The sequence below is a fragment of the Dipodomys merriami genome, unplaced genomic scaffold, assembly GCF_024711535.1.
Source record: "Dipodomys merriami isolate MVZ:Mamm:240054 unplaced genomic scaffold, mDipMer1.0.p SCAF_12, whole genome shotgun sequence".
Taxonomy (NCBI): domain Eukaryota; kingdom Metazoa; phylum Chordata; class Mammalia; order Rodentia; family Heteromyidae; genus Dipodomys; species Dipodomys merriami.
The window spans coordinates 806,090-818,999 of record NW_027202493.1 but is presented as its reverse complement, the minus strand read 5'-3'; the positions used below and the strand labels follow the sequence as shown (position 1 = coordinate 818,999).

The 12,910-nt window shown below is 38.2% G+C and overlaps 1 protein-coding gene across 1 annotated transcript in view; it reads left to right on the top strand.

Moving 5' to 3' along the window:
- Fnta (farnesyltransferase, CAAX box, subunit alpha) overlaps positions 1–7,972 on the top strand; it is a 31,379-nt gene extending 23,407 nt beyond the window's left edge. The window contains exons 6-9 of the mRNA XM_070016049.1: positions 4,012–4,160; positions 5,206–5,268; positions 6,926–7,097; positions 7,340–7,972. Coding sequence (XP_069872150.1) covers positions 4,012–4,160; positions 5,206–5,268; positions 6,926–7,097; positions 7,340–7,462 — 507 coding nt within the window. The 3' untranslated portion in view covers positions 7,463–7,972. The remainder of the gene's footprint in view (positions 1–4,011; positions 4,161–5,205; positions 5,269–6,925; positions 7,098–7,339) is intronic.
- Positions 7,973–12,910: the final 4,938 nt, after the last annotated feature.

The following is a 12,910-nucleotide window of genomic DNA, read 5'->3' as shown; positions in this document are numbered from 1 at the left end:
ACTTCTGCTTTTCTGGTAGTTTATTGGAGATAAGAGTCCTGTGGACTTTCTACCCAGGCTGGCTTTGAACCAAGATCCTCAGATCTCAGCCTCCTGAGTAGCTAGCATTACAGGCATGAGCTACCAGTGCCTAGCTACATATACATTTTTATATGCAAATTTGATTTTACAGTAACTATTACATATTTCACTTCTACCCACATCTTAAAACTTTATGCTAGATCCTGAATAGGATAGTTTTAATTCCCACTGGACATTTTACTTATTCAAACAAACCATTCTAATGTTATTTCCTGTGAATTTTTCCTAGGGATTACTACATTGCCCAAAGATAGTCAGAATTTTCATTTTTATTGAAAAATTCTAATCAGATAAAAGTATATCACACACCAATCTATATAGCTTGATAATAGAATTTAGTCACTCTTAATGAAATTACAAAGGTTCCTAATACCCTTCACTTGTATTACAGTATATGTTTTAATAAGTTTGCGTTGTATCACATTTGATATATTATGTGAGGTTTTATATGTTTCAACCTTTTTTTTTTTTTTGGTTGCTCTTGGGGCTTGAACTCTGGGCTTGGGCGCTATCCCTGCACCCTTCAGCTCAAGGCCAGCACTCTACTGCTTGAGGCACAGTGCCACTTCTGGTTTTCTAGTGGTTTATTGGAGTTAAGAGTCTCACGGACTTTGCTGCCTGGGCTGGCTTTGAACCGTGATCCTCAGATCTCAGCTTCCTGAGTAGCTAGCATTACAGGCATGAGCCACCGTTGCCCGGTGTTTCATCCTTTTTTGTGTGCTGATACTGAGGCATGAGCTCAGGGCCGTCTACTGTCCCTGAGCTCTTTTGCTCAAGGCCAGTACTCTATCAATTGAGTTGAGCCACAGCTCTACTTCTGACTTTTTGTGGTTAATTAGAGATAAGAGTCTCACAAACTTTTCCTGCCTGGACTGGCTTTGAACCATGATCCTTGTGTCTCTGGATCCTTAGTAGCTAGGATTACAGTCATGAGTCATTGGCATTCAGCTTCAAACATAAATTTTAAAAGATTAGTTTCAATTACAATGAAAAAGAAAAGAATTCTGAAAACTAAAGAGAATCTGTACTTTTTTTTTTTTTTTTTTTTTTTGTTGGTTGTGGAGCTTGAACTCTGGGCCTGGGTGCTGTCCCTCAGCTCTTCAGCTCAAGGCGAGCATTCTACCACTTGAACCACAGTGCACCTTCCCGGTTTTCTGGTGGTTTATTGGAGATAAGAGTCTCATGGACTTTTTCTGCCCAGGTAGGCTTTGAACTGTGGTCCTCAGATCTCAGCCTCCTGAGTAGCTAGGATTACAGGCATGAGCCACTGGCATCTGGTAATCTGTACATTTTTATATGTTAAATAAAAAGAAAATTAATAGGACATTCCAAGGTTTAAAGTGATACCCATATATCTGGATACCACCTATATTTATGTAAGTCAGTAGCTCTGAGACAGAGGTGATTGCACCCTCTCAGAGACATCTGGCAATGTCTGGAGTTTTCTTGTTTGTTACAGGTTGGGACAAGTTACTACTGGTACAGGCATCAGTAATTATAGTGCAGGGAGGCTGCTAAATAAACATTCTAGAATGTACCAGACAGCAGCCTTCACAATAGTACTTGGTCTTTATATAGAAAGCCATATTTCAGTTGCTTCCTGCAAGAACGTGGTGAATTCATTATACTTTTGGATCACTTAAATGGAAATGTGGGGCCTATATATTATATGGAAAGATAAGACATATATTTATTATAAATATGACACAATCTTAGTGTTAAACATAAATAAAATAAATATTGTGAATACTAGACTGTATGTTATTTGGCCTTGATAATTTAATCATGCTAATGCTTCTCAACTGAAGACTTGAAGACATCTCCCCCTAGTTTATCACAGATTTAGATATATTTTGCTGTTGTGTGTATCCCATTTGTGTAAAATATAATGAAATGAAATCCTTTAAAAATGATATAGACATGCTGGATATGATCTTGTATGCCTGTAATTCCAGTTTCAGAAAGGCTGAACCAGGATGATTATGAATTCAAGGCCCAGTCTGCTTTATATAGAGTACCAGGCATATAGTTCCAGCCTATGGCATATAGTTAGACTCTCTCAAAAAAATAAAATAAAAAGAAGCAAACATGCAATTCTTGTCAGCAATGAAAAGCAAACTATTGATACATCTAATTACTTGGATGAAATAAAAGAAGGTATTTTCATACTTGTATGATTTCATTTAGAAAATGTTCTTGAAATACTGAATTATAGAGAAATAAATCAGTGGGTTACCAGAGATCAGATGTGACATATAGTATAGAATCGTTTCTAGGTGGTATGAACAATTCTCTGCTTTTGTCATGTTTAACCTCATCTTCCCTACATAAGCACAAATAAGTATACATAAAATGCTGCAATGGTATTTTTTTGGTGAAGTGGGATTGGCGATTACATGGACAATCCAAGTGAAAGATACACAAGACTATATTATTTTTGTAACTTCATATAAGTCTGAGAAAAAAACCCCAAAGGTACACAAATAAGCAATAGAGCTCACATTTTTCCTTCAGTTTAGCAGACATAAGGTTGATACATTGAATAGAAATCAAATGCTTGCTCTTTCTGTACCTAGTATGTTGCAGACTTTACCATTCAAGTAGCCCACAGAATTGACACTTGAGCTTCACTTCTTTTTTTTTTTTTTTGGGTCAGGTCATGGGGCCTGAACTCTGGGCCTGGGCGCTGTCCCTCAGCTCTTCAGCTCAAGGCTAACTCTCTAGCACTTGAGCCACAGCGCCACTTCCGGCTTTTTTCTTTTTGCTTATATGGTGCTGAGGAATCGAACCCAGGGCCTCATGCATGCAAGGCAAGCGCTCTACCACTGAGCCACCTTCCCAGCCCCTTGAGCTTCACTTCTTAACTACACGAGACTTTTCACAAAAATACTGCCTTCCTTCAGTTATTTTAGTTATCACTTTAAATATCAGAAAACATCATCTTGAGATTGTATGACTACATTAACTTTTTCCTAATGTCACAATTTTTTTTTTTTTTTTTTTGTTCATTGTGGGGCTTGAACTCTGGGCCTAGGTGCTGTCCCTCAGCTCTTCAGCTCAAGGCAAGCACTCTACCACTTCAGTTACAGTGCCACTTCCGGTTTTCTGGTGGTTTATTGGGGATAAGAATCTCACAGACTTTCCTGCCCAGGCTGGCTGGCTTTCAACTGTTATCCTCAGATCTCAGGCTTCTGAGTAGCTAAGATTGCAGGCAGGAGCCACCAGTGCCTGGCCCCTAATTTTAACCATTCTCTGCACTTTTTTTTTTTTTTTGGTCGGTCATGGGGCTTGAACTCTGGGCCTAGGTGCTGTCCCTCAGCTCTTCAGCTCAAGGCGAGTGTTCTACCACTTGAGCCACAGCATCACTTCTGGTTTTCTGGTGGGTTATTGGAGATAGGAGTCTCATGGTCTTTCCTGCCCGGGCTGGCTTTTAACCAAGATCCTCAGATCTCAGCCTCCTGAGTAGCTAGGATTACAGGCATGAGCCACCAGTGCCCAGCATCTCTGCACATTTTTTAAATTAAAGCTGCTTTATAAAGTAAAAAAGTTTGTATCTAAATCCAACTGTATCTATTTCTCTATACATACTTTAAGATAATTTTAATAATATATTTGCATCTTTCGGGTTGATTTTAATTTAATGTTATATGTTAATATTAAATCACATGAAATTTGTATACTGTGTATGGTTATTCATTGTCTTATTAGTGAGTTTGGTTGATTTTTTTTTACCCATACTCAAAATTTTCTTTGACTTTTTGCTGTTTTCAATATGTATCTTCCTAGAACTGAGCCTCAGTTTTATCCCTTTCTATTTCCTTGATCTTGCAACTATCATTTTTCAATTCTCCATTCTTAGCTTTGCTAATATTTTGTCTACTTTTATTATTAAAAAAGTGAGATATTTCTCTAATTCAGATTTTCTCTTAGGAATTTAGACTTTGGGATAATGAGCTGCAGTATGTAGACCAGCTTCTCAAAGAGGATGTAAGAAATAACTCTGTCTGGAACCAAAGATATTTTGTCATTTCTAATACTACTGGCTACAATGATCGTACTGTATTGGAGAGAGAAGTCCAGTGAGTAATGTTCTTCTCTTGTTCATTCATTTAGAATTTGCATGTCTACCTCTCAGTGAAATCATACATATAGCACAAGATCCAGTAGAGCTTGTTGTAGATATGAGAGCAAGGGACATGATAGGCAATAAAATTCAGAGTCAAATTAAATATAGAAATTCATGCCAATTCAAGAACTTCTAGTTCTTCTAACAGCTTTTTGTACAGTGGCTTTCAACTGGGGTGATTTTTTCCCCCCAAAGGACCTTTGGCAATGCCAAGAGTAGTGTTAAACATCCTGCAAGGGGCATTCCCCACAACAAAGTCACAGCCTAAGACCACATATTAGGGTAACATGGCATCTGAGAGCTAGTAGACATGCAAATTCTAAATGACATGCAGGCCTTCATCTTCTAATTTTCCTACCTCAGCCTCTCAAATTCTGGGATTACAGATGGGATTGCCATTCTAAGGAAGATTTTATTATCTGTAATCTAAGTGCTGTTATGTAAATAGACAAAACTCAGACTTCATCATCTAGCACTGTTTCTGTTAGAGTTGGCTTTCTTTTCAAAAGTTTAAATGTTTCAGGTTATTGTATTTAAAATGTATCCAACAGATATATATTGGATTTCAAACTTTGGATATTTGTTATTTACCATGCCTTAATTATGTTAGAAGCAAAAAGCATTAAAATACTGAAAATGAAAAGTTTAGGACTGTATAAATATGAGTTGACAGATGCAGATCCATGGGTTCTCTAATTTAGTTAAGAGCTAGAGCTGTGCCACCATCACTGAGAAAGCCTAGTGTGGGGAAAGGGATTGTGCCTCAGTCTTGTAAATGTAACATCTAATCCTGTCACTGCTCTTTAAAAATCATATGCAAGGGGCTAGGAAGGTGGCTCAGTGATAGAGTGCTTATCTTGTATGCATGAAATGGTGCTGTGGATCAAATGGTAGAGTGCTAGCCTTGAGCTGAAGAGCTGAAGGACATCACCTAGGCCCAGAGTTCAGGTCCCACGACCCATATACAAATTTGTTTTTGGACTTTTTTTTTCCTTCAGGTATACTCTGGAAATGATCAAACTTGTGCCACATAATGAAAGTGCATGGAACTACTTGAAAGGGTAAGAGATTGTTTCAGCAGTTTTACAGAAGCAGCCTGCTGATGTGGAATATGTTCTATGGCCAGATTTTAGAAGGATACTAAAGAATGTTCCATATATTGGACCTAAGAGCAGTCTATAAAATAGGGTTATGGTAACTTACTAGAATATCCTTTACCCTTCTCTTCATCTTCCAATTACTAACAGATGTTTAGAACAGCATATGAATAAACAACAATGCCATCAGGTTAATGGCTGTAATCCCAACTAGTCAGGAGGCTGAAGTAGGAGTATTACAGTTCAAAGCTAGCCTGAGGAAAGTCCGTGAGACTCTTATATTCAAGGCTAGCAGAGGACTAGCCTTGAACAGAAAGCTCAGAGACATTGCCCAGTCCCTGAGTTCAAACCCCACAATCAACAAAAACAAAACAACAACAGCAACAAAAAATGGCTATACTTATGTTTGAATGCAGGGCTCTGTAGCTTGCTTGGTATTCTACTACCTGAGCTATGCTAAGCCATGCCTCCAGCTTTTTGTTGGTTATTTTGGAGACAGAGTTTCACAGATGTTTTTACCTGGTTTGGTTTCAAACCATGATCCTTGAGATCTTCAGCTGCCTGAGTAGCAAGGATTGCATGCCCGAACCATTGGTTCCTTGTTACAATACTTCATTTTTAATTAAACTTTTATTTATGAATTCTCTAATAGTGTTTTTCTTTTTGGTGGTGGTTATTTCTTTTTGTTTTGAGAAGTCAGTATGAGTCCTCTAGTGTTTATGTTCTAGAATAGAATATATAGGACATGCAGTTTACAAGTAGATTGCATAGATCCTCAGCCTTTCTGCTTTCATTGCTAGAGATCTTCAGTTTCAAGTCTTATTCCTGAAACAAAGGTTTTGCTTGCTGGGTCACTTACCTAGTCAAGTTACTTGTTGAACTTAAGAGGCCCTTCAGTGAAGCTAGACCCAAAGAACACCGTGTGAACCCCTGTCACACTTGTAGATGTGTCAGGGATTGGGGCCCTACAATCCCTGGAGAGTTGAAGGAATAAAGAACTGTCTCAAAAAGAAATAGGGATAGCACTCTGTTTTTCTTTGTTTTTAATTCTGTAAAGGTTTATTTTCTGCTCTAAATTTGTGTTACACAGTTGGGATTACAAATGATATATATATATATATATATATATATATATATATATTTTTTTTTTTTTTTTTTTTTTTTTTTTTTTTGGATCCGGTCGTGGGCCTGAACTCTGGGCCTGGGCGCTGTCCCTCAGCTCTTCAGCTCAAGGCTAGTGCTCTACCACTTGAGCCACAGTGCCACTTCCGGCTTTTTTCTTTTTGCTTATGTGGTGCTGAGGAATCGAACCCAGGGCCTCATGCATGCAAGGCAAGCACGCTACCACTGAGCCACCTTCCCAGCCCACAAATGATTATTTTTAAGCAGTTTTTTTAAAATTAATTTTAATTATCCCTGATAAGGCTTACATAATGGTCTTCTGGATTTCTGCATGGCTTAAATGGTGGAGTCCTGCTTGAGTCCTGATTTCAATACCCAGTACCATCAAAACAAAAATAATCTTGTTTGCTTGTGTTTTAGGTCTTTTGGTCTTTCACTGTTTTTGTACTTCTCAAAATTAAGTCAGTTAGCTAATTAATAATTAATTAATTTATTTAAGAATTCTGCAGGATCATGGTCTTTCCAGATACCCTAATCTGTTAAATCAACTCCTTGATTTGCAACCAAGTCACAGCTCCCCATACCTAATTGCCTTTCTTGTGGATATCTATGAAGACATGCTAGAAAACCAATGTGACAACAAGGAGGACATTCTTAATAAGGCATTAGAGGTGAGTTGATGGGACTTAGTACTTTGCTGTTTTGGCACTTCACATTTGGTTCTGCTCATTGCTACTTTTCATCCTGGTTACTCAGCATGGGTATTTCTGGTTTAGGAAAAGAGCTGTATTGGTACTGTTACTCTGCAATGTGTGTCTCATTTAAATGATCTGAGTTCACTTGTGTTTCAAAGGCATGTGCCTTGAGTTTGAATTATACATTTACTTTAACAAATTTTTATTTTTCATTTCAGTTATGTGAAGTCCTAGCTAAAGAAAAGGACACTATAAGAAAGGAATATTGGAGATATATTGGAAGATCTCTTCAAAGCAAACACAGTAGAGAAAGTGACTTACCCTCAAATGTACAACAGTAACATGACCCACAACTTGATGGGATGCTTTTATTTATTTAAGGGACTCTACAGCAGGAGTTTAAAACTAGGGTGATCATGCTGTAAAACATGCATTGCACAGGTATTGCTTTTTAACAAGAACTAAGTGTAATGTTCCTTAGGTGCTGCTATTCAGACTAGCTCTAGGAAATTTGATTCATTTAAAGCTAAGTATAGAGCAGGAAAGGGGAAGGAAAAGGTCTCATAAGGGAACTAGTACTTTTGTAGTCTTATCAACATTTAATCTGAATGTAGATTAGATAGTACAAATCAACACTTTCCTAAAAGGTATACAAGTAAAGATTTGTATCAGTGATAGGTACCGGTAATGTATGTAATGGGTTTGAAGTAACTTAAATTTTGGTTCAGTAAGCAGGGAATGTAACTGTTACATTAGAGCTGCTATGCCACACTCACAGTATCTTGCTATCACTGTAACCAACTAATGCCAAAAGAATGGTTTTATAATAAAATTACAGATTGCATCTAAAACCATACCATAGTGTGACTTTCTTTGTACGTGTGCTGGTTCTGACACTTGAACTCAGGGCCTGGGCACTGTCCCTGAGCTTTTTATGCTCAAGGGTAGCACTCTACCACTTGAGCCACAGCTCTACTTCTGGTAGTTAATTGGACAGAAGAGTCTAACAGACTTCCCTGCTCCAGCTGCCTTCAATCTGTTATCCTCAGATCCCAGCCTTCTGAGTAGCTAAGATTACAGGCATGCACCACCAGCACCTAGCCATAGTGTGACTTTTAAAAATATCATTTAACTATACAGGGTACATTGAGCCATGTGGTAATTGGAGATAAGAGTCTCACAGACCCCTCCCTCCCTGCACAGAAACAATGAGACAAAGGGTGAACCAATTCAGCAGTTACACTTATATACAAGATCATCTTAATAAATGAGAAAAAGCCTTTGGTGAAATCCAATATCTTTTCATGTATCTCTGAAGGAACTAGATATAGAAAGAACATATATTAACATAACAAAGGCTATATACAATAAATCTGTAGCCCAAACTGAATTACATGAGCAAGTTTTTAGCCATTTCCTCTAAGTCAGAAATGAAACAAGTATGTCACTCTGTCCACTCCTATTAAATGTAATGCTTGAATTCTCATCCTGATGAATAAGGCAAGTAAAAAAGAGATTCAAATGGGAAAGAAAAAAGTTAAATTATCCTTATTTGTGGATGATACGATTCTTTTTTTTTTTTTTTTGGGTCCCGTCGTGGGGCCTGAACTCTGGGCCTGGGCACTGTCCCTCAGCTCTTCAGCTCAAGGCTAGCACTCTACCACTTGAGCCACAGCACCACTTCTGGCTTTTTTCCTTTTGCTTATGTGGTGCTAAGGAATCGAACCCAGGGCCTCAGGCATGCAAGGCAAGCACTCTACCACTGAGCCACCTTCCCAGCTCTGGATGATACGATTCTATCCTTAAATGACTTTAAAGACTCTAGCTAAAAACTCTTAGATATAATACCAATTCTGGTCAAGTAGCAAACTTGACAAAAAAAAAAAATAGCTTTATGACATACCAATAATGAAAGCTGAGAAATAACTCAAGAAAACAATCCCATTCACAATAACATCAAAATTAAAATTCTTGGGAATAAACGTACTTGTGCAGGTGCAATATTCCTACAATGAAAATTCTAAAATTTTGAAGAAAGAAACTGAAGAAGGTGTCAGAACTTGTTTGTTCATAGTTTAGAAGAATTCATGATATGCAGATAGCTGAATTACTAAAAACAGTCTGCAGGTTCAATGTAATATCAAAATCCTAATGCCATTATTCACAGAAATAGAAAAATCAATTCTAAATTCAAGAACAAAAGATTCTGAATAGGCAAAGCAATCTTGAGGGAAAAAAGCAATGTTGGAGGTATCACAAAACCTAACTTTAAGACAGGTGCTGGTGTCTCATGCCTGTAATCCTAGCTAATGAGCAGGCTGAGATCTGAGGATTGTGGTTCAAAGCCAGCCCCACCAGGAAAGTTTATGAGACTTATCTCCAGTTAGCCATTAGAAAACTGGAAGTGGTGCTATGGCTCTAGTGGTAGAGCACTAACCTTGAGCAAAAGAGCTCAAGGACAGTGCCCAGGCCCTGAGTTCAAGCCCTATAGAACAGTAAACAAAATGATTTAACTTTCATTACTATAGAGCTGTAGTAACAAAAACAGCCTGGTAATGGTACTAAAACAAGACACATAGATGATCCCAGGCCAAGATGTGGACTAAGAACCCAGAAATTCACATCAATACAATTGTTCGATCTTTTACAAGGGAACCAAAACACATATATTGGAGAAAAGACAGTCTTTTCAACAAATGATGTTAGAAAAAGAAACTATATCACTCCCTATCCAAAAATCAAAATACATCAAGATTTTAATGTAAAATGTGAAACTATGTAACTACTATGTGAAAACAAATGATATAAGTAACATCTTTCTGAATAAGGCTGCAGTCATCCAGGAAATCAACAAATAATTGATAAATGGAATTGTATCAAATTTAAAAGCTTCCAAATATTAAAGGAAATAACTACCAGACTCAAGAGATGACCTACAGAATTGGAGAGAATCTTTATTGATTATTCATCATACAAAAGATTAGTATTTAGGTTGGGAAGGTGGCTCAATGGTAGAGCACTTGCCTTGCATGCATGAGGCCCTGGGTTCGATTCCTCAGCACCACATAAGCAAAAAGAAAAAAGCCGGAAGTGGCGCTGTGGCTCAAGTGGTAGAGCCCTAGCTTTGAGCTGAAGAGCTGAGGGACAGTGCCCAGGCCCAGAGTTCAGGCCCCACGACCGGACCCCCCCCCAAAAATTAGTATTTAGAATGTATGAAGAGCTTCTAAACTTAAATACCAAAAGAATAAACAGTCCAGCTAGTAAGTGAGCAAATGAATTGGACACCTCAAAAGAAGTATAAGCTGAGTGCTGGTGTATCACCCCTGTAATATTAGTGACTGAGATCTGAGGATTATGGTTCAGTCAGCCGAGGGCAAGAAAGTCCTTGAGACTCTTAATCTCCAATTGTCAAAAAAAGAAATGGAGGTAGTTCTTGCCTCAAGTGGTAGAATGCTAGCCTTAACCAAAAAAGCTCTTGCACCAGTACTGTCATTCATACACAAAGAAAAAGGAAGTGCAAATACTAGTAAATTCACAAAAGCTCAACATTTTTAGCCACAAAGGAATGCAGTGCAAATCAAGAGTAACACTGAGATTCCATTATCACCCTAACCAGAATGATGATTATGAAGAAAACAAACATTAACAAATACTAGTAAGAATGTATGGGGAAAGGGCTGGGATGGTGGCTCAGTGGTAGAGTGCTTACCTTGCATGCATGAGGCCCTGGGTTTGATTCCTCAGCACCACATAAGCAGAAGAAGCTGGAAGTGGTGCTGAAGCTCAAATGGTAGAACACTAGCCTTGACCTGAAGAGCTAAGGGACAGTGCTCAGGCCCAGAGTTCAGGCCCCATGACTGACAAAAAAAAACGTATGGGGAAAGAAACTTATGTCCTGTTGGGAAAGTAAATCAGTACAACTACTATGGAGATCACTATGGATGGTCATTAAGAAACTAAAATTACACTGCCCATCCGATCCTACATCCCACTCCTGGGCATATATACAAAAATGTAAGTCAGCATACAATAGAGATATTTGCACATCCATATTTATAGCAGCACTGTTCATAATAGCAAAGTTATGGAATCAGCATAGGTGTCCATCAACGAATGGATAATAGAATGAGATACATGTGAGTAATGCAATATTATTCAGCCATAAAAAGAAAGAAATGATGCATGTAGGAAAATTGATGAAAATGGAGATCATAATGTTAAGTGAAATAAGCCTGTCTCAGGAAAAGAAATATTGTATGCCTTTTCTCGTGGAATCTAGTCCCCCACAAATGAGAGACATGATTGTAAAAGGGGACTTTGAGTAGAAGGGGTGGGGTAAAAGGATGTGAAGGGGAAGTGAATATGATTGAAGTACTTCATACGATGAATATGTACAAAAATAGAAAATGAAACCCTTTAGTTGTTTTTAAAAGGAGAATATAGACTCATGCCTATAATCCTAGCTACTCAGGAGGCTGAGATCTGAGGGTTATCATTCAAAGCCAAACAATACAGGAAAGTTTGTGAGACTCAACTGCTTAAAAGCCAAGAAATGGAGCTGTAGGTCACATGGTAGAGTGCTAGCCTTGAGCAAAAAAAGCCCAAGGACAAAGCCCAGACCTTGAGTTCAAGTCTTAGGAAAACCCCCCAAATAAAGGAGAATAGTGCTTGCTCTGGTATCACATATTCTTAAATCAGAATGATAGATTTGCATGGCCCATGCACAAAGATTACATACACATATGAACTGAAGATGTTGATAGACATTAAAGCATGTGCATTTGTGATTGGTATATTCATGGACAGTGTGGTTTCTTTTTTTTTTTTAATTTAATTTTATTTGTGAACATCCTGTACAGAGGAGTTACAATTACATGGGCAGGATAATGCGTACATTTCTTACCAAGCATTGCAGCCTCCTCCTTTGTTTACCCTTCACATCCCTTCCCAGCCTCCCCCCTCCCCCGACAGTGTGGTTTCTTAGCTGGCTTCATTTTTTTTTTGTATTTACCTTGTAAATGATAGAACATAATATAATCAAATGGGAAATTAGTGTATGTTCATATTATCTCCTAACATATCAATTATATTGAAATAAATTAGCATTTTTAAAATATGTCAGCAGAACAGCACTTAATTTTACTCATTTCTTTCAATGTCCTGTATATAAAAGATTGAGATATTTCTTTCAAAGTTCCCATATTCAAAGTTTCTCATAACTTACCCATTTTCCAATTACTCTCTTTTAAAAATTCATTGGTGGGGCTGGGAAGGTGGCTCAGTGGTAGAGCACTTGCCTTGCATGCCTGAAGCCCTGGGTTCAATTCCTCAGCACCACATAAGCAAAAAGAAAAAAGCCGGAAGTGGCCCTGTGCCTCAAGTGGTAGAGCGCTAGCCTTAAGCTGAAGAGCTGAGGGACAGCGCCCAGGCGCAGTGTTTAGGCCCCACAACCGGACCCCCCCAAAAAAAAATTCATTGGTGTATCCCTGTCATGATTCTTCTTTAATGTACATATATATGTACATAAATGCATGTTAATTCCAGAATATAAAGCCATGTATATCAGTAGCTCATGCCTGTAATCCAAGAATTTAGGAACCTGAGATCTGAGGATTGCGATTTGAACCTAGTTTGCACAGGAATTAATTTAAATTGCTCCAAATTGTACCCGTTAGAAATAACCACTGTAATAGCCAGACGCTGGTGGCTCATGCCTGTAATCCTAGTTAGTCAGTAGGCTGAGATCTGAGGATCGAGGTTTAAAGCCAGCCTAGGCAGGAAACCCCATC